At 36.2% G+C, this 22,465-nt stretch overlaps 1 protein-coding gene across 7 annotated transcripts in view; it reads right to left on the bottom strand.

Moving 5' to 3' along the window:
* The window catches only part of MEF2A (myocyte enhancer factor 2A), a 158,186-nt gene that overhangs the window by 82,260 nt on the left and 53,461 nt on the right, over window positions 1–22,465 (bottom strand). For all 7 annotated transcript variants that reach the window (XM_032175784.2, XM_032175781.2, XM_032175783.2 and 4 more), the window contains exon 3: window positions 8,164–8,359. In XM_032175784.2, coding sequence (XP_032031675.1) covers window positions 8,164–8,217 — 54 coding nt within the window. In that variant the 5' untranslated portion in view covers window positions 8,218–8,359. The remainder of the gene's footprint in view (window positions 1–8,163; window positions 8,360–22,465) is intronic.

Genomic DNA, 22,465 nt, shown 5'->3' on the forward strand with positions numbered 1-22,465 from the left:
TGTAAAACAGAAATTACAAGTAGAAAAACCTCCACATCTGTTGATGTACTTGTTTTTACAAATAGATTTGGGAACAAACAAAAACAAAATAGAATACAATGGAGGAAAGCAATAAGGAAAGGAATGAAAAATACTATCACTTATGACAAGAGTATATGCCTAGAAGATTAGATTGTAACAAAATATAACAAGCCACAAAGCAAGAAAACAAACTGTTAAGAGTCTACATTTTGCCTTGATTTTAGTGTTTTCAGTTCAAAGTAAGTTTTTGGTTGTCATACAGAGATTTTCCTTCTATATACTAGCTTTCTAAGACATCTAAAAGTGAAAAATCAGTAAAAGCCAACTAATTATTAGTACAGTGTTAATTAGTAATTTTACAATATAGCCACGTTTTAGTCCATAAATTTGATATGAAAGAGGTAACGTAATCTAAAATTAGGCTACAGAATACTAACTACATAATTAAAACTCAAGATTCAACTTTATTATCCTAAGACAGTATTTTTAAACTGATGATTTTAATTACATTAAAATGATGTAAATTCTTTATATTAACTTCAAAAGAAATCACAAAAGTTAGTTTTCAATTCAAAAGGGAATAAAGTCATGTTTACTCCTCTCTACTCCTCTAAAAACATGGACACATACATACATATACATACATACATACATAATAAAAAAGAGACTGGGTTTTCTTCAAGGAAAGTAAGAATCCCTAACTACAAATTTTCATCTGCCAGATTTGGTGAAATTTAGATGAAAATGAAAGTGGATTCAGAGAATTCACACTGAGTTCTTCACAAAAGTGGCAGTGTCCTCTGACAGGATCCTCTGACTAGTGCTACAAGATTCACAAGTATCAGAAGCCCATGAAATAAGTGAAGAATCTTGTTCTAAATGTAGAATGCCAGGGAAGGTGAAACCAAAACAAATAAAGAAAATAATTTTATAGGAAAGCTATTTCTGTTAACTCATACTTAATATAATTGCCAAAACTGTCAAAGATAACAGATCTAAAATGTGAGCTGGTATGGCTCAGAAATGAATGAGAACAGAAAAAAAATCAAATCATAACAGAGATTTTTAGCACAATAATAAAAATCAAAGAATCAAAACAGAAAACTAAAATGAATAGAAAAAAGTTGTTTGTATTGTTGACAGATAATGAAGATACCAAAAAAGCCCAGAGCATTCAGCAAAGGAAAACTATTTATTAAAAAATAAAATACAGAAATGCATACAATCTCTTTAAAAAGTGGTAAGGAATAATCAAATTCATGGCACATTCAGATTAAGTTACTGAATGTCAAGGTCAAAGAAAGAATACCATGCACACCAAAGAAGGAAGTGAGTCACTTTTAAGAAGGGAAAAAACTCAGTCTGGTGTTAGAATTCCGGCAACATTCAAAGTCAGAAGACCGAATCTCTACGATGTTCTGGGGAAAAGAAATAGGGCCTATACCTAGAACGTCAGACCTAGCCAAGTTAGACTTCAAGTATAAAGACAATAAACATTTTCAAACATAAAAAAACTCAGGAAGTACAACACCTACAAGCCGTTGTTAGGGGCAAAAAAACTAACAAGCATTACTCACTGGAAAAAAAAACAAAAACGTCATCTGAGTAGAATATAAGTTGAAAAAAGTCCAATGCTGCACGCTCAGCTTCTAAAACAAAGCTACGGTGTGGCAGTGAGTCGGTGCTACAAAAAATTTGTTGAATAAATCTGTAAAGGAATAATGAAGAAAAAATGAGAAACCCCAGCGAGTATGCTGGCAAATGAATGGGGTCAGGGATGTGGAGGCTTGTAGCCTGGAGAAGAAATCGGCCAGTGGGATTATGAGAAGACAAATTTTTAAGACAGAGTCTCGCTCTGTCGCCCAGGCTGGAGTGCAAGTGGCACGATTTCAGCTTACTGCAAGCTCCGCCTCCCGGGTTCATGCCGTTCTCCGGCCTCAGCCTCCCGAGTAGCTGGGATTACAGGCATCCGCCACCACACCTGGCTAATTTTTTGTATTTTTTTAGTAGAGACGGGGTTTCACCGTGTTAGCCAGGATGGTCTCGATCTCCTGACCTTGTGATCCACCCGTCTCAGCCTCCCAAAGTACTGGGATTACAAGTGTGAGCCAATGGGCCCGGCCAAGAAGACAAATTTTTAAAACATCAGTTTGGGTTCAGCTTCTGCTTCTCACCTCCGCTGCTTGGAACACTCAATGCCCGCTATATCACAAGAGAATTGGCAGGCATGCTGATGCAGACAGACGCCCTCTACAATAAAACCTGGGCAGTACAAAAGCTGTGCTGGAGACAGGAGTTGAAAACATCAGGTAGAAACTGACTAACCTCTGGCAGTGTGACTTCTCAACCATTCTTACACAGAACCTCCAAGTTTGGTGGATTACCAGGTAGAGAAAGTATCTTCTTCCAATGTTCTTTTCCCTGGGGGGCTCTGTGTGGAGCTGCAGTCAGAGTTCTTTGCGGATACTATGACTTTTTTGATGGCTGGGGCCCTCTAACAAATTTATATGATCAACTAGGATCATGTAAACTAGTACAAATATATACAAGATCACAGGGAATAAAAATCAACTGGACTGGTGAGTTAAGAGATGTATCAAACTAGATAAAAAACCAATATCCAGCCTTTTATACTATCTATAAAAGACATACCTAAAACATAAGGAAACAGTAAGGTTGAAAGTTAACACAGAGTTTCAGACCTACAAGAAAACACTGGCTCGGCGTCGTGGCTCACACTGTAATCCCAGCACTTTGGGAGGGCCAGGTGGGAGGATCACTTGAGCTCAGGAGTTCGAGACCAGTCTGGGCAACATGATGAGACCTCACCTCTGCAAAAAGTACAAAAATTAGCCAGGCATGGTGCGCACACCTGTAGTCCCAGTTACTCTGGAGGCTGAAGCAGGAGGATTGCTTGAGCACAGGAGGTCAAGGCTGCAGTGAGCCATGATCATGCCAATGCACTCCAGCCTGGGTGACAGAGCAAGACCCTGTCTCAAAAAAAAAAGAAAAGAAAGAAAAGAGGGGATGAGAGAAAGGGAGTGAAGGAGGGAGAGGGGGAGGAAGGAAGGAAAAGAAAAAAGAAAAGGAAAGGAAGAAATGTGTAGTTATATCAAGGTGAGGTAAGGTAGACTTAAGACAAATATGCCTTACTAAGGATAAAGATGGTCAATATGTATTGCAAAATTTGCCAAGAAGGTACATCACCTCTAAACATGTGCAAGCCTAATGAAATAGTCCCAAAATGTATAAAACAGTATTATTAAATCAATAAAATATACAGAGAAATTGACAAATCCACCATTGTGGTAAGTACAATTATTGATAGGTCTCAATGAACGAAAAACAAAAAGTCACAAAAAATACAGAAGGTTAGAACACAACAATGAGAGTTATCTGAAAGATATATGGAGACGCATGCATCCAACAATCAAATAATACATATTTACCCAACTCCATTCGGAACATTTGAAAAACCAGTCTTGATTTAGGAAATAAAGCAAGTCTTAAGACACTTAAAAAGGCTCACAATCTATTGAAATAAGGGCAATATACACCACTATGATAAGCCCTGTCATAAAAGTGTTTACAAAATGTTTTGGTAAAGACTGAAAGATACTATCTGAAACAGAGACAATACATATAGAATTAATATCCAGAATATGTAAAGAACTTCTAAGGGAAAAAAATCAAAACCAACAACCCAGCACAAAATAAGCAGACCACAAAAACAGGTTGCATTTCACTTTCCTAAGACCAGAAAAAAGAATACAATAAAATTTAAAAAGGGATAAAGACAGAAAAAATAGAGAGAAAAGAAAGGCAGACAAGACAGACAGAAGGAAAGGCAAAGTATATGGCAAATAGGAATTCTCATACAAACTTACTGCAGTGTAGCTAGTACAATCACTTTGGAAAGCCACTTGAAAACATGGTAAAGCTGATGATGGACATACTCAGCCTAGCAATTCCTTCTGAAAGTATTTATCACAGAGCAACTTTTACCCATGTATAATGAGACAGGTCAATAGATGTATACTGCAACATCATTTATAACAGTAAAAAATTAGAAACAACATAATTGTTCTTTGATAGAAGTACTGATGAATTAAGAATATTTATTCCTACAACTAGCTGTACTGAATAAGAGCAGATGGATCTCAAAACACTACACTGAGTGAGAAAGCAAGTGCAAATGAAAACGTCATTACGTAAAACTTTAAACCCATGTTGAAACAATATTAAGTAATACCTGTTTAAAAAAATAAAGAAAACACAATGCAAATTCATGATAGTGGTTATGAGAAGGAAAGTAGGAAGAGACCAGGAAAAATTATAAAGAGGACAGTAAATCTCTAATTTTTTTCACTTTACAAATAAAAATAAAAATAAATATAACAAATGTGTCAGCACTGACATATGTTACTTCTGGATAATGAATATAGCAATCCTTGAAGTATCGCTCTCTGTATTCTACCTTTGGAACCTTTGGAAAAAACTTTTATTTTTAAACTGCTCTTTCTTTTTTTTAAGTATATGAGGATGTCTGCTTTCAGGTTAGAGGGAGTAGTTGTCGGAACAATTATAGAGGAAAAATTATAAAGGGAAAAAAAGGTAAATGGGAAACCATTAAAATATTATTGATTTTTTAAAACATTAAGAAAGTGTAGGCCTGGTGTGGTGGCTCATGCCTGTAATCCTAGTGCTTTGGGAAGCCAAGGCAGGAGGATCACTTAAAGCCAGGAGTTCCTGACCAGTCTGGGCGAGACACCATCTCTACAAAAAAATAAAAGAATGGGTCGGCCCTAGTGGTACATGCCTGTAGTCCAACCTACTCAAGAGGTGAAAATGAGAGGATCACTTGAGCCCAAAAGTTTGAGTTACAGTGACCTATGATCGCACCACTGCACTCCAGCCTGGGCGTCAGAGCAAGACCCTGTCTCTAAAATAAAATTTTTAAAAAAGAAAGTGAAAAGGCAAGCCATAGTTTTACAGCTAATATTTATAATGCATATCATGGACAAAACACTCATCTGATTATATGGAATGCATATTAACAAGAAAAAAGCAGACAGCCCATTAGAAGAAAACAAAATGAAGTGAACATACTAGTCACAAAAGAAGATATATCTCTAAATGGCCAATAAAAATATGAAAAAGTGAGCACCTTCATTAGACATCATGGAAACTTAAGATTAAATTACTATTGTTCACCTACCAGAATGACTAAAATGAAAAGGACAATACCCAGTATTGCTCAAGACCGCAGCAGCTAGAACTCTTACACTCTGCCAGCAGAGTGTAAACTAGTAGAACTACTTTAGAAAACTTCTGTCAACTACTAACCAAATGTATACCCTTATGACTCAGCAACTGCACTCCTATTTACACAAGTGTTCATGTACACTATCGAGAATATTCAAAATTACAGTCTTCATAATAGTACCAAAGTAGAAAACAATCCAAATGTCCATTTACAATAGAAAAAAGTAAATACATAAATTGTATTCTATTGACACAATAGATTATACATCAATGAAAATGGACAAGATATATTTACATATATCTACATTCAACAATACCACTGATAAATTTCACAAATGTAATATTGTGCAAAAGAACACACACTGTTCTATAAGCTCAACAAGAGGTGTAATTAATCTATAGTGTTAGAAGTCAGGATAATGACTCTCCTCGGGGCAGGGGAAACAACTGGGAGACAGGATAAAGGGTGCCTCTCGCGTGGTGCTCTGGGATATGCTGGCTACATGGCCTTCTTCTTTGTGCAAAAATTCACTGAACCACACTCAGGATTTCTGAATTTTTGTTAATCTTATACTGTAATACGGTTTACTTTTTAAAAAGTGTTTTAGATAAGAAAGAACAAACATAAGGTTTCACCAGAGGCTTCTAAGTGGAAGTAAAGTGAAGCAGCTCTTTAAGTGTATGATACTGTCACCCCTCCACCACCCACAAGATGATCTGTGTACTGTTTCAATGATGAAGTGTGATTTTTATCTTGCTAGTTCACACCTGTAATTCAAAACTCTTATTTGCTACTACCTCCTCCAATAAATAGTCCCTAAACCACTCCATCAGAAGTTAGCAGTTTCTTCTATAAACTCTCCCAGTATCTGATATTATTTCTATTTGCCACATATTTAGATCTCCTATGTAGGCTATATATTTTTAGTGAGTTTCCAGGACCTAACACAGTCTCTTGGGATATAGTACATATCTGAATCTGGACAAATAAATGACATCTCTTTTCTTCTGCAAAGATATAATTTTTCTCCCTTTCATGAAGAAACATGAAACTTTTAAACCAGAATCAAATTCTAAAATCAATAAAGATACTCTTTTAGTTTGTGACAAATTGTTTGTATCTAATTTAACCTGAAAAATAAACTGTCCAATTATTTCTTTTATGTCTTTTCTCCAATCTTTGCCAAAATTATCGGAGACAGAAATTTAGATAGTCCTTGCCCCATCTGGCAGCTAGGCAAGAAGCTGACACAGCAGCTAACTCCAACGTAAGAACAGTCTCATTCTAGTTGCTTAGTGGCAGTATCTATCTTTTTAACAAGGTCATTTCCTCAACTCAAAAAGTTCCATTACACAGTCACCTACACAATCCTAGCTGCTCTTCCTCTCTAAAAATGTGAATCCCTTCCACAGGTAGGTCCAGTTTAGTTATGTCCAATTTAAACACGACTATCTACGGAATAATAAGGGCTCGAAAATTTTATGTGTCCTCCAGTTCTCTGCTTGTTACGTTACTCCCCAATAAACCCTATTTTATATTTATACTGCATATATCCATGAAGCAGGTCCCTATGCCTCCTCTACACTTCATAATCCTCAGACTGTGAAGGAAAGATAATTTGCAGCCTTGCTTGGAATCATTCCTTTGGAATAATAGCATGGATAGTTTACCAATCTTCCCTATCGTACCAATCTTCATAATGAATCATACTGTGTGGGCCTTATGTCTTTGTTGAACAATCTTCATGAGTTGAAACCAGGGCCTCCTCTTTAACTCAGTCTATGGGAAACCCTCATCACTCCCACCAACTTCCTTACAGGCTGCTCAGTTGAGTTTTATCTCCAATTATATCTATATTCCAGTGAATTACTACTCAGATTTGCAGCACACATCTTCAGTTTTGTTCTGTTCCTGGTAAACTTTCTGAAACCACTTGTTGTTGAAACTTCTCCTGATACGCAACTTTCCCAGAGACAGCATCTCTCCAGTAGTTCCTTTATAATATGCTATGAAATTATTTTTCCCTCTTTCTTCTGAACTAAGGAGTTGGTAAACTTTTTCTAAAAGTGTCAGAGAGTAAAGATTTTATGCTTATGGACCATATAGTTTCTGGGGCAACTACTCAATTCTGTTGTTATAATGCAAAAGCAGCTATAGACAATATGTAAATGAATGAGCATGACAGTGCTCTAATAAAACTTTATTTACAATAACAGATGGCCAGCCCATGGACCATAGTTTGTTAAGCCAACATTAGACACTTAAAACTTCTGGCCTCTTCATATACCAGCATCATTATAATTACCTTGAATCTGTAAGGATTTACAGTGGATTTACACTGGAACCGTAAAATAACTTCAATATATTTTATCAATTAAAACTGAGGTACATACATAAATTTATAAATATTTGCAATAAGTATAAAAAATTCTCATTATATATTGGTTAACCGGAAAATTTAACTGACCAGAACACATTCACTGATAACTACAGTTAACTTAGCTAATTATAAAAACAGATGTGATAACTTAAAAATAGTCAATATTAAAAAGACTAACAGTCAAATATATAATCAAATATATAGAAGACTAAATATCTTATGAAAAACCTGTACAATGCATGGTAATGGTGGGGATTGTGGTGACTTTACTTTTGAGTATCTATGTTTTCTGTGACATATAGCTATAATAAGGAAGTCTCTTTAAAGCAGATGATGAAAAGACACAATTTTATGATTGTTAGAATTTTTCATTTAGTCTGTAACTAAAAATATTCAGACTTAAAATTAAGTTTAAGAAAAACCCAACCATTCTGTCCTATGTTCTTTTTTTAAAAGAATATTTATATCAATTAAATAAATTAAAATTTTCATTTACCTGTCGGTTCCTTTCATCCATTATGCGTGTGATTTGTATTTTCTTCCGCCCCATTTTCAGTCACCTTTCCTTATTTCCTTATATTCCAAATATTTAATTCAAAAGTTAATTTTCTTCAATACCCTAATGCATCGTACACAGCTTCTATTATTTCAGCTTCTAGTCCAACGGCTACAGCTGAAATTTTCTACAACATCTAAAAGAAAACACAAATTAGAAGATTTAAAATTTGTAAGTTTACAAATCATATAAGTGTTATACAAATTTCAAATTTGCTTTTACACTGTACACAGCATTATTAGTTGAAATTTCTGGTTATACAAAATTAGTAAATAAGTTGAAATCTTGTTCACTTTACCCCTAAAATACCTCTTGAATCTCTTTGTGTCTCTAGTTCTGGTTAAACTAATGCAACAATAATGTTTGAGGTTTTCTCAATGTATATAATAATAGCAACAAGAGCCAAGCCTTATTGAGATTCTTCTATGTAGTAGACATTTTCCTAAGTACGGGCACGTCTTAACTCATTCAATCCTTACAGCAATTTATAATTATTGCCTCCATTTTATACATAGAGACACTGAGACACAGAAAAATTAAGCAATACGCCCAAGGTCACGTAGTGAGGGGCAGAGCTTGGGGTTATAAACTCAGGGAATCTGGTTCCAGCACTTCTGTTCTTAACACAGAATATCCTTAAAAACTTCTGATGACCTCCATACCAAACAATGAACTAATCTGGATAGCCCCGATCTGTCTTTTCAAATTCTTCTTGCAAATTGCCCTAGCCTCCAGCCAAATTACTATTTGTCAACTCACAAAGCCACTATATACTTTTGTAAAAACATGCATTTAAATGAAACATTCCTTTGGCCATTTAATGAACACCTCCCTTATCAGTCAAGATTCAGTCTGCACTTCCAGATGAAGTGAAAATCAATTTCCCTTGGTAAAATAAACCACAGCACCTTCGTGTGTGTGTGTGTGTGTGTGTGTGTGTGTGTGTGTGTAAATTCTAAGTCTGCTTTCCTTCAAGACTTAAAAAATCTTTCAAGTGTTTTTTATTCCATTTATTCTGTGTAGTAGGATGACTGGAAATGATATAGTTTGTCATGTTCTGAATGATGGCTGTGTCATTTTAAAAACCCAATGCTTTCAGAGTTACATAATAAAACATGAGGAGATGGGGGAATGAATGCTACAATACAACAGTCATAATAATACATTCCCATGGGAGTTTTATGCAAGTATTTTTAATGCCGTACATGTGTATCGATAAAACTTCAATTGTACTGTGCAAATCCAGTGTGTGATTAAATCTGGCTTTTGCTCAAAAGCTATGAGCCTTTCATTTCTTATCATTTCCAGCACTAACATCAGCACAGCATTTCTTATTTATCTTCCCTCATTATTTTATTTCTTCATTCATACAAACAGTAGTTCATCATCTATTAACTGATAACCTATTAATCGTTCACCTACTTCTAATAAATGTACTTCCAAACACAGAGGATAACATGGTCAGAAAAAAAAAAAAAAAAGGATATGATTCCTAATCTAGCAGAGTTCAGAGTCTAGTAGAAGAAAAAGACATTAATCAAACCATAATGCAAATGAGTTTGCATAATTCCAAACTAGAAAGTTCATTTATCTGAATTAAATTTATGGTTCAGGAAAGGCTTCCCTGAGCATGTGTCTCACACTCAAACTCGAGTATGAGATATACACATTAGGCAGGCAGAACAACATGTGCAAAAGCCCCATGACAAAAGGGAACAGGAAACATTAGAGGAACTGAAAGATGGCTAGTCACTGGTGGGACCTAATCAAACACGCTGTGTTGTAGAATATTTCTTTTAACAGATCACATTGTATCCAATTCCCAATATAAACACTTGTAGTGTAGTAGGCAGGAGAAATGTTAATACATTTTACTGCAGAGAGAGTATTGCTAAGGCATGCAAGATATTTTAATGGCTGTAAGATGGATACACTATACTACCTTATATCACCTAAAAAATTCTGAATTCTAGAACATATTTGGGCATTTTTTGCTTTTGACAATGGTGGAGTAGTTTGCTTCAAAGCAAACTTCTTTTGAGAACAACTAGAAAACACAAGATAATCTGTTTTATATCACTAGAGAACTTTCAAAACTAGATAATCTGCAGGGTGGAGATCTGGAAGAAATAGGTGAGACCAGTCTCTGGACTCATCTGCCTGTAGATTCCAAAACTACTGCTCGAGAGACTGAGAAAGTTAACAGAGCTTTCAAGAGACCTGTGGGTGGACATACAAAACGCAGATTTAGGGCCTGCCAAGGAGGAACAGCCCTAGTAAACACATCAGGCATATGGACAGACTCCAAAGAACCATACTCTAGGTATAAAGGTAAACTAGAAACAGACTGGCCCACACAGGAAGAGAAGCGCAGCTTTAAATCATCTCAATCCCTAATTAGATTAAGGCAATCTGGGCTAACTACTCTTATTAGCCTAGCTGCATACCAGTAGCAAAAGTAATTCTCAGCAGAAAGATAACATCATCTAGAAATTCACATTTTTTCATGATTCATATAAATGTCTGGAAATCAAAATATAACCAGTCAAAACCCAACTGAAACCAAGAGTTTTAAAATGGCAATAGAAACAGATTCACAGTAGATCCAGATAATGATGTTATCAGAAAAAAGTTTAAAACAAGTTAAATGTTCAAGGAATTAAAAAGTAAAATGAATTTTCATAAACAAAAAGTGGAAAACATGAAATCAAAAAATACAATTTTTAAAAAGAAGTGATGGATGGTTTTAATAATACTTTAGACACAGCTGAAGAAAGAATCAACCCAGAAGATGGGAAACAATAAAACACCTAGACTGAAGCACAAAAAGAGAATGAAAAATACAGAAAAGACTGAGAAATTACAGCACATGGAAAACAGATACAAAATACATGTAACTGGAGTCTCAGAGGGGAGGAGAAAACATATAGGCAAGAAAAAATATCTGAAGACATAATAGCCAAGAACTTTCAAAACTGACCAATGAGACATCAAGCCACAGATTCAAGAAGCTCTATCAATCCTCAAGCAAAATAAATACAAAGAAAACCAAATTTAGGCACATCAAAGGAGAGAGAAGGGGAGAAGGAAAGAAAGAGGGGAGGGAGAAGAGAGGGACGGGGACAAGAGTGGGGGAGGGAGAAGGAGGTCCCCCACCCCAAAGAGAGATTTTTTTTTTTTTTTTTTTGAGACAGAGACTTGCTCTGTCACCCAGGCTGGAGTGCAGTGGCACGATCTCGGCTCACTGCAACGTCTGCTTCCAGGGTTCAAGCGATTCTCCTGCCTCAGCCTCCCAGTAGCTCAGACTACAGGCACACGCCACCACGCCCGGCTAATTTTTTGTATTTTTAGTAGAGACAGGGTTTCACTGTGTTAGCCAGTATGGGATATGATGAAGTTTCTCTTCAAATAACACGATCAATCTTTTATTTTTTAATTCACAGTACCCCCCTCACCCCACCCCCGCCTTTTTCCCTTTTTCCTTTTTTCTCCTTTTGCCTTTGTTAGATGCCCAGGCACGCCACAGTACCAGGCTGTATCAGTACCAGCTCACATTCCTTTCCTTATTTGGAAAGAGGACTAACTTTCTAGCTCATTACAGATACCCCTTCCCCTTTCCTCTCCGCTTTCTTTTACACGCCCACCTTATCTAAAAAAAAATCAAATGTTTAGCCAACCGGGATTAGTTTAGATTGTAAGACCCGACCCCAGATAATGGGGAAAGGGTACAGGGGCAGGACTTGCGTCAGGAATAAAGGCTCTTGTGCCCCTTTGTTCAGGTGTGCTCTCATGGCGACTGGCCACCGAGGCACCCCTCTGCGCAGAAGTAAATTGCTTTGCTAAGAATCCTTTGTTCGAGCGTTCAATTTCCTCAGGATTTTGAGTGTTATTCCTAACACCAGGATGGTCTCGATCTCCTGACCTCATGATCCACCCGCCTCGGCCTCCGAAAGTGTTGGGATTACAGGCGTGAGCCACCGCATCCAGCCAGACAGAGAGATCTTAAAAGCAGCTAGAAAAATTTAAAAAGATTAACTTCAAGAAGCAACAATAAGAGTTATAGCTAGCTGACTTTTCCCAAATAATAAAAGCCAGAAGACAGTGAAATGGTATCTCCAAAGTGCTGGTGGGGAAATGCCAAACCAAAATTTTGTATCTGACAAAAAAAAAAAAATCCTTCTGAAATGAAGGCAAAATAGAGAGGCAACTTTAAGGCAAACAAACAGAGTTTGTTATCAGGAAAAATTGAAGGGACTTTTTCAAGTAGAAAGAAAAAAGAACCCTAAACACAGCTTGGATATGCACAAAAGATGAAGTGCAATGAACAGGGTTGAGAGGGTTCAGTGAGTAACTCTAAAGGAATAAAGGAATACTGACTAAACAATAATACTTTGTGGGATTTCAAATGTTACAATACATAACAGTAATAGTACATAATAGGGGAGGATAGCAAAATGAAATAAAAGTGTCCTAAAATCCTTTCATTGATTAGGAAGTGGAAAAAATGCTCATTTACTTTAGACCTCAATAAGTCAAGGATGCATGTGGTAATCTCTTGGGTAACTATGGCAAGAACAGTAAAAGTACAAATAGCTGAGAGGGGGAAAAATGGATTAATAAATAACCCAAAAGAAGGTAAGAAAGGAAAGACAAATAGCAGAGAGATGACAGATTTAATCCAAATATGTAAGTAATTACATTAAATAGGATTAAACTAAACCTCAGTTTTTAAAAGAATAGAAGTGGATTAAAAAAAACAAACCCCAATTATATGATGATTACAGAGGACACATCTTAAATATGGGGATACAGAAAAAAAGTAAAAGCATAGTGAAAGATACACCATGTAAAACACAAACCAAAAGAAAGTTGTGTGGCTATCATAGTAAACTTGAATGCAGGAGGCAGACACTAGATACATATACATGGATTGCATGGATAGATATAGAAGGATACTTCAAAACAATAAAAGTTCAATTCACCAGGAAGACACATCAATTCTAAATCTGAGTGTACCTAACAACACTTACAGTTAGGAATCTGCTCCTGAAAATCAGATATTCTGTGCAAAAACCATAACCAGAAATCTATTTCCCATTATTTCAAGTAGGGAAAAATTATAATATGTTACACATCAACCATAATCCCCAATCATTTCTCTTTTAAAATTCAACACACAAAAAAATCCCCTTTTATAGTAAATTACCATGGCTAAGGGATGTAAAATGCTTACTACATGACTTCATATGCAGTTACTTTCTCACTGGCTTTTTTTCCTTCTCCACAATTTAACACTTCCTCAACTTTTTTGTGCATTCTACAAATCTAAGCAAAACTAAGGGCTAAATATGAAAGGCAATTAGAAAAATGTTTAGCACAAACACACATGGAAGACAATGAATGGCTCAAAGCCTTCTAATATTGTAATGTCTTGCTTATTGCCAGCAATATCAGAGATGCACATTCCCTTTACATGCTTCAAAATGCCTAAATGTAATTCTAATATTCTACAAACTATACTTGGAATATAATTTGTGACTTTTCACATATACCAGTTTGTTAGACTACTGAGTTTTGCAATGTAAAAATACACTTTTCCTAAATAAACTTCAGCTAAGAAACAGGGTATGCCTATATATAAAGCCAACACCAAAAAAACTAAGTCAAGTCTACAATTATAGCAAGTAATTTTTTTTTTTTTTTTTTTTGAGATAGAGTCTCACTCTGTCGCCCAGGCTGGAGTGCAGTGGCGTGATCTCGGCTCACTGCAACCTCTATCTCCTGGGTTCAAGTGATTCTCCTGCCTCAGCCTCCCGAGTACCTGAGACTATAGGCAACCACCATCATGTTCAGCTAATTTTGTATTTTTAGTAGAGGCAGGTTCACCATGTTGGCCAGGCTGATCTCAAACTCCCACTTTTTCACTGGCCCTAACCCACTTCGTGTTCCTTACTAACCTCCTTATCCAGTTAAATTTTCACACCCTCACCTCCTTTTGGCTCCAACCCCTTGCCTCCATTTTGTTGCAAAGTCTGACCCCTGAAGACCAGCTTCCATGTAGCTAAATATGGCTAGATGAAAAAAATTAGCATGCCAATCAAGCCAATTAATCTCACTTTAAGTTCATGAAGGTCATGAGCCTTAAATCTCAAATATTCCCTTCATATTACAATCTTCCATTTCCAGAAACCTTCCATTTCCCAATTCCTTGTTGATTATTTTATGCCATATTCTCTCTGCTTACATCTCCAACATGCATCAGTCATCTTCACTCTCGGTTAGATGACTTTGCTTGTCTTGATCCTGAGAGAAATTTAAAATGTAGAAAATAATAAGCAAACCTATATTTGCAAAATTTCAGAAGTTTTGACTTTATAAAGATGTTAATTCTCCCCAAATTCATGTACAGACTGAAAGCAAACCCTATCAACACATCAGTGGGTTCTCTCTTATTGTATGTGGAAATTGATAAGCTGATTCTAAAAATTCATTTGGAAATACAAAGGTGAAAGAATAGCCAAGAAAACCTTGAATGATAAAGCTAAAAGACACACATACTATATAAAGCCATAAAAATTAAGATGCTGTGATTTTCCCCCAAAGGAAAACTCAAAGCTAGCAGAAAGCAAGAAATAACAAATTTGAGAGCAGAGATAAATGAAATAGATAACAGAAAAACAACAGAAAAAAAAATCAACAAAGACAAAAGTTGATTCTTCAAAACGATTAACAACTGACAAACCTTTAGCTAGACTGACTATGAAGAAAAAGAGAAGACTCAAAATTACTAAAATCAGAAATGAAAGTGGGGGCATTACAACTTACTCTATAGAAATAAATGAGACTGTAAGAGAGTACTATAAACTGCTATATACCAACAACTGGGATAACCTAGATAAAATGGACAAATTCCTAGAAACACAAAAGGTTTCTAGAACTACCGAGACTGAATCGCAAAGAAATAAAAAAGAGCTGAATAGAGCAATAACTAGTAAGGAGATTGAATGGGTAATTAAAAACCTCCTGACAAAGAAAAGCTTTAGACTCAATGGCTTCATTGATGAATTCTACCGAACAATTAAAGAACTAACATCAATCCTCCTCAAACTCTTCCAAAAAAACTGAAGAGGGAGGAACATCTTCTAACTAATTCTATGAGGTCAATATTGCCCTAATACCAAAATCAAAGATACAACAAGAAAACTATAGACCAATATACCCTATGAATAGACACAAAAACCCTCAATAGAATACTAGCAAACTGAATTCTAACAAATATTAAAAGGATTGTAATGGTGATCAAGTGGGATTTATTCCTGCAACACAATGATGTTTCAACATACTAAAACCAATGTGACACGCCACATAAGAGAATAAAGGGGGAAAAAAAACATGATCATCTAAATTAGTACTGAAAAAGGATTTCACAAAATACAACACCCTTTTATGATAAAAACACTCAACCAAACTAGGAAAAGAAGGAAACTACTTCATCATAATAAATACTATATATAAAAATTCCACAGTTAACATCATATTCAATGATCAAAGACTGAAAGCCTTTCCTCTAAGATCAGGGATGAGATATGGATGACCACTTTCACCACTTCTATTCAACACTGTAATGGAAGTTCTAGCTAGAGCAATTAGACAAGAAAAAGAAATAAAGGCATCCAAATTAGAAAAAAAGAAGTATAAATATCTCTGTTTTAAGATGACATGATGTCTTTTGTCCCCTAGAATCCTTTCATGAGCAAGCATGATCTTATACGTAGAAAACTCTTAAAGATCCTACAAAAAAAAGGTAGAACTAATAAATTTAGTAAAGTAGCAAAATACAAAATCAACACACAAACCAGGTGCAGTTCTACAGATTAACAATGAACAATATGAAACAAGAAAATTCAATTTACAATGGAATCAAAGAGAATACAGATGCTACTTGACTTATGATGGGGTTAAATCCCTATAAACCCACCACAAATTGAAAATATCCTAAGTCAAAAATGCATTTAATACACCTAACCTACCAAACATCATAGCTTAGCCTATGCTATCTTAGACGTGCTCAGAACACTTACATTAGTCTAGTTGAGCAAAACCATCTAATACAAAGCTATTTTAAAATAAAGTGCTGACTATCTCATGTAATTAATTCAATACTGTACTGAAGTATGGTTTCTACTGAATGCATATTGCTTTCACAACACTGTAAAGTCGAAAAATCGTAAGTCAAACCACTGTAAGTTGGGTATCATCTGAACTTAGAAAATGAAACAAGGAGGTGAAGGTGAAAAGCTTCCACACTAAAACTAAAAAACACCGATGGAAGAATAAAGACATAAAGAAATGGAAAGATGTCTTATATTCATAGATTGCAAGATCATGTTATTAAGATATCAATACTGCCCAAAGGGATCTACAAACTCAATGCAATCTCTATTAAATCCCAATGATATTTTTGCAGAAACAGAAAAGGTCACCCTAAAACTCATATGAAATCTCAAGGGACTCCAAATAGCCAAAATAATCTTGAAAAAGAACAAAGTTGAAGGACTCAGACCTGATTTCAAAATGTACTATAATGCTACAGTAATCAAAACCGTGTGGTACTGGCATAAAGACAGACATAAAGACAGTGGAATAGAATAGAGAACCCGGAAATAAACCCTCACATATGGTCAAATGATTTTCAAAAAGGATGCTAAGACCATTCAATGGGGGACAGTCTTTCAACAAATGGTGCTGGTAAAATGGGATATCTACCTGGTAAAGAATAAAGTTGGATGTTTATCTAACATCATATACAAAAATTAAATCAAAATGGATCAAAGATTTAAACCCAACTGCTAAAGCTATAAACTCTTAGAAAGAAAACATACAGCAAAAGCTTCAAGATGTTGGATTTGGCAATAATTTCTTAGTCACAACACCAAAAGCACAATCAACAACAAAAAAATAAACTAGATTTTATCAAAATTAAAAACTTCTGTGCATCAAAGCGCACTATCAACAGAGTAAAACAGCAACCCCAAATGAAAGATAGTAATTGCTGATCATGGCCGGACGCGGTGGCTCATGCCTGTAATCCCAACACTTTGGGAGGTCGAGGTGGGTGGATCATCTGAAGTCAGGAGTTCAAGACCAGCCTGACCAACATAGTGAAACCCCATCTCTATTATATACAAAAAATTAGGTGGGTTGGTGGCATATGCCTGTAATCCCAGCTACTTGGGAGGCTGAGGCAGTAGAATCACTTGAACCCGGGAAGCGGAGGTTGCAGTGAGCCATGATCGCACCATTGCACTCCAGCCTGGCAACAAGGGCGAAACTCCGTCTCAATTTAAAAAAAAAAAAAAGGCAGATCATATATTTGACACAAGATTAATATCCAGAATATATTTAAAAACTCAAAAGCAACAAAAACATAACCCAATTTAAAAATGGGCAAAGGACTTGAATAGACATTTCACCAAAGAAGATAAACCAATGTTCAGTAAGCATATGAAAAGATGCTCAACATCACTAATCATTAGGAAATGCAAGTCAAAACCACAATGAAATGCCATTTCACATCCATTCGAATGGCTATTAAGAAACGAACAGCAAGCACTAGCATGGGTGTGGAAAACTGGAACACTTGTGCACTGTTCTTGGGAATGTAAAATAGTACAGCTGCTATGGAAAACAGTACAGCGTTTGCTCAGAAAAATAAATATAGAATTGCTGTCTGATCCAAGAATTCCACTTTTAGACATATAATCAAAAAAACTTAAAGCAGGAACTCAGATATCTGTACACCAATGTTCATAGAAGCATTATTCATTAATAGTCAAAAGGTGGAAGCAACCTGAATGTCCACCTGCGGGAGAAGAAACAAAAGGTGGTACATACATACAATGGAATATTATTCAGCATTAAAAAAGAAGGAAATCCTGTCACATGCTACGACAGAGATGAACCTTGAAGACATTAGGTAAGGGAAATAAACTAATCACAAAAGGACCAATCTACCAATGAGTCCATTGGTATGAAGTACCGAAAGTAGTCAAATTCAGAGACATAAAGTAGAATGGTAGTTAGTTGCTAGGGGTTGCAGGGAGGGTCAAGAGTAGGGTGTCACTGTGTCATGAGTACAGAGTTTCAGTTTGAGAAGATGAAAACATCCTGGCCCAGAGCGGTGGCTCACGCCTGTAATCCCAACACTCTGGGAGGCCAAGGCGGGTGGATCATGAGGTCAGGAGATCAAGACCATCCTGGCTAACATGGTGAAATCCCGTCTCTACTAAAAATACAAAAAAAAATTAGCTGGGAGTGGTGGCGGCGCCTGTAGTCCCAGCTACTAGGGAGGCTGAGGCAGGGGAATGGCATGAACCCGGGAGGCGGAGCTTGCAGTGAGCCGAGATCACGCCAATGCACTCCAGCCTGGGCGACAGAGCGAGACTCCGTCTCAAAAAAGAAAATGTCCTAAAGAAGGACGGTGGTGATGGCTGTACAGCAATGTGTATTTATTTAATGCCATTAACCTATATAATTTAAAAGGGTTAAAGCAGTAAATTCTATGTTAAGTATGTTTTACAAATTTCAAACAATTTCAAAAAATTTACATACAATTTCAAAATATTCAAATACTGAAAAAAATGCATCTATCTTTCAAATAATTCCAGGAGTCAGATTTTATTAATTCAAGCTAACCACTAACTTTTTAAATCATGCAAGTACTGATTTTTTCAATATGGTAAAGCTAAAGGAGTTTTACTCAAAATGGCAACATTTAAAATCTACCTTTAGAAAACAGATGGGCATTTCTCACATAAACTAATATTATCTTTTCCTAGGAGGGAAAAAAGAATCTCTCTAATTAAATCCCAAGTCCTATATCTGTTATTCAGGCAACAGGAATGCAGGAAAAAATTACTTTAAACTGAATACTCAGGTAACTGAAAAAAATCTGTCATGTTTTTAAAAAATCAGGAACCAGATTTTTAAAAACATTCCCAATATGGGCTCTACTGTCTTAATTTAAAAGATATAGAATCTAGCACTCATATTCAGACCAGTTCAGTACTAATACTGATCACAAATGTTCATAGTCTTTTAAACTCAATTTTGTTTACTGTTTTAAAGAAACCTGTTGCTTAAGTAAATAAATATTTTAAGAGCATGGACTTTAAACAGGGTTTAAACTTTACTTTTTAAGCTGAGTCCTTATTAACACCAATCATTGAGTTCATCAGAACACCCCATTTTGATGACTCTGGCCAATCAACTACACATTAAAAACTTTTTTAAACTAGCAAATGATTTTTGGAATAAAAATGATTATGTACAATCAACAACTGAACTCTTTTAAGAAATAAACAGGCATCTCTATCAAAAAATCTTTAAGGATCTATTATTTTTTTAAAAGAGTGGAACTTAAGGATTTAATTTTGGACATACTAAACTTGAGATGGTCATGGACAAGTGAAAATGTCAAATAGGAAACTAGACATAAGACTCATACATCAGGGCTAAAAATAAGCACTGGGAGTCTTGGGCATATAGACAATATTAAAGGGACAAAATGTAAAATGGAAACAGCAAACTCAGCCCCAAGGAACAGCAACACTTACTGCTGTTGCAAATGAATGGCTCCCAAATCATCCTGTAGATGTCAAGTTTTTAAACAGTTTGGGCAACGTTTAAAAACTTAATATTTCAAAAAGAAATGAATTTCAGCTTCCCCTGAAAAATCCATTCTACTTTCAAGAAATTAGTCTAAGGAAAAAAAAATGAGAAAAATATACAAATAAGGATGTTCATCCCAACACAATCAAAAGAGTGAATACATGGCAGGGGAATAATATAGAAGCCTACAGAGGTGGCCTGTCCATACAATACTGTAACCATTAAAAAGGCTGAACATTGTACAATAAATGTTCACAATGTATTGTTGTGGGTAGGAAAAATGTAATTCTAGTTTTGTTTTTAAATATTCTGTAGATAGACATTGGTAAGGTTGGCCGGGTGCAGTGGCTCACGCCTGTAATCCCAGCGCTTTGGGAGGCCGAGAAGGGTAGATTACCTGAGGTCCGGAGTTCGAGACCAGCCTGGCCAACATGGTGAAAACTCCATCTCTACTAAAAATATAAACATCAGCCGTGCATGGTGGCAGGCACCTGTAATCCCAGCTACTCGGGAGGCTGAGGTATGAGAATCACCTGAACCTGGAGGTGGAGGCTGCAGTGAACCGAGATCACACCACTGCACTTCAGCCTGGGGGATACAGTGAGACTCAGTCTCCCAAAAAAAAAAGATGTTTGTGAGGTTACAGAGAAAGGGGAATATTTACACATTGTTGGTGAGAATGTAAATTAGTTTAGCCACTGTGGAAAGCAGTTCGGAGATTTCTCAAAGAACTTAAAACAGAACTACCATTTGACCCAGCAATTCCATTATTGGGTATATACCCAAAGGAAAATCAACTAATCTACCAAAAAGACACATGTACGTTTTATCGTAACACTATTCACGATAGCAAAGACATAGAATCAACCTAGATATCCATCAACAGTAGAATGGATAAAGAAAATGTGATGCATATACACCATGAAACACTACACAGTCATAAAAAGAACAAAATCATGTCCTTTGCAGCAACATGGAGGCAGCTGGAAGTCATCATCCTAAGTGAATTAACACAGGAACAGAAAACCAAATACCACATGTTCTCATTTATAAGTGAGAGCTAAACATTGAGTGTATACAGACACAAAGTTGAGAACAACAAACACTGGAGACTACTAGAGGGAGGAGCATAAGAGGTGGGTGAAGACTGAAAAACTATCACCTACTGTGCTTATTATTTGGGTGACATGAATATTCACACACAAAACCCCAGTGACACGCAATTTACTCATGTAACAAACATACACACATACCCCGAACCAAAAATAAAAGTCAAAGAAAAAAATTCTGTAGATATTGTGTTCACAGATAAAAGACTAGCAGCATATACTCAAGTTATTTAAAATAATAACTTCAAGGCAATTTAAAAAATTAGTTTCGTTTTTTCTAAAATACACACCATTGTTGTGGTAAGAAAAGAAGTTACTACAAAACAAGAACTAATGGATGCTTTTAAAATTAAGAAGAAAAAAATCCTGAATGCCAGAAAACATTCAAGGATTAACTTTAAACATTACTGAAATGTTGCTTCTACTTTACTATCTTGTGCAATTTCCAGTTACTCTTTCTTCACAACCTGACTGAGGTTTACTGCAAGCCAAGTGAGAAAACCTGGATCCCAGACCCAAACCTGTCCCTAAACTAGTTGTATAACCTTTGGTACCTGACAATTTCTAAGTAAAAGTGACTTTTTATAACAGGAAAATCCAATTACATGCATTATACGTACCACATGAGGCCAGAATAAAGTACCATACAATTGCAAATATTTTGAGGAAAGGGGTCCAAAAGACAGTATTACTGCAATACTAACACACACATTTTCAATCATGGTATAGAACACATTAACATTTATGATGTTAATATTTATGATCTGAAAACAAAATGAGTAATCAGTTGGCTGAATGGAGAAATAAAGGTTTTCTAGGGCCCTGCTGCATAGTAACAACAGCAATACACTTTACACATAACTTTTTAAATTCTTACAACCTCTTTGTAAGACAGGCATTATTATTATCCCCATTTTAAATCTGAAAAATAACTGAAGCCTAGGCAGTAAATATCACCCCGCCAAGGTCGCAGATGCTAAATACTGGAGCCAAGACAACTCAGGTCTGTGTTACTCCAGAAGAGCACTCCAACCGCTGTATTCTGCTGCCTTCATGAGGGGGTGGGAAGCTAAAGCCCTGCCTCGGTTTTCGAAGCAGCTAGTCTGAGGCGCAATGCACCAGCCTTGCCCAGGGACCGTAGATCCAGGGCTCTCCCCAAGGTAAGGAGTCTGGCTGCTACTTGCCCAGCCCTACCACAGAAATCCTCATCTCACTGCTGCCAAAGGAGCGCTGACTGCAAACCCTAGCGACACAAAGAAACCCACCACCGCTCTCACAGCCTGGTTCTTTCCCTCTTCCCCCTTCCATCCTCAATGGCCATGCCAGAGGTATTACAATCTTTCAAGCTTCAAGTGCTGCCACCTCCTATTTGCTCATATTTGGAATGCAGATCTTCCTAGATCCAGTATACCTATCCTTTCACAATTTAAATTTCACACATGCCTTAAAATATAAAGCTTGTC

Source organism: Hylobates moloch, unplaced genomic scaffold (genome assembly GCF_009828535.3).
Source record: "Hylobates moloch isolate HMO894 unplaced genomic scaffold, HMol_V3 SCAFFOLD_14, whole genome shotgun sequence".
NCBI classification, from domain to species: Eukaryota; Metazoa; Chordata; class Mammalia; order Primates; family Hylobatidae; genus Hylobates; species Hylobates moloch.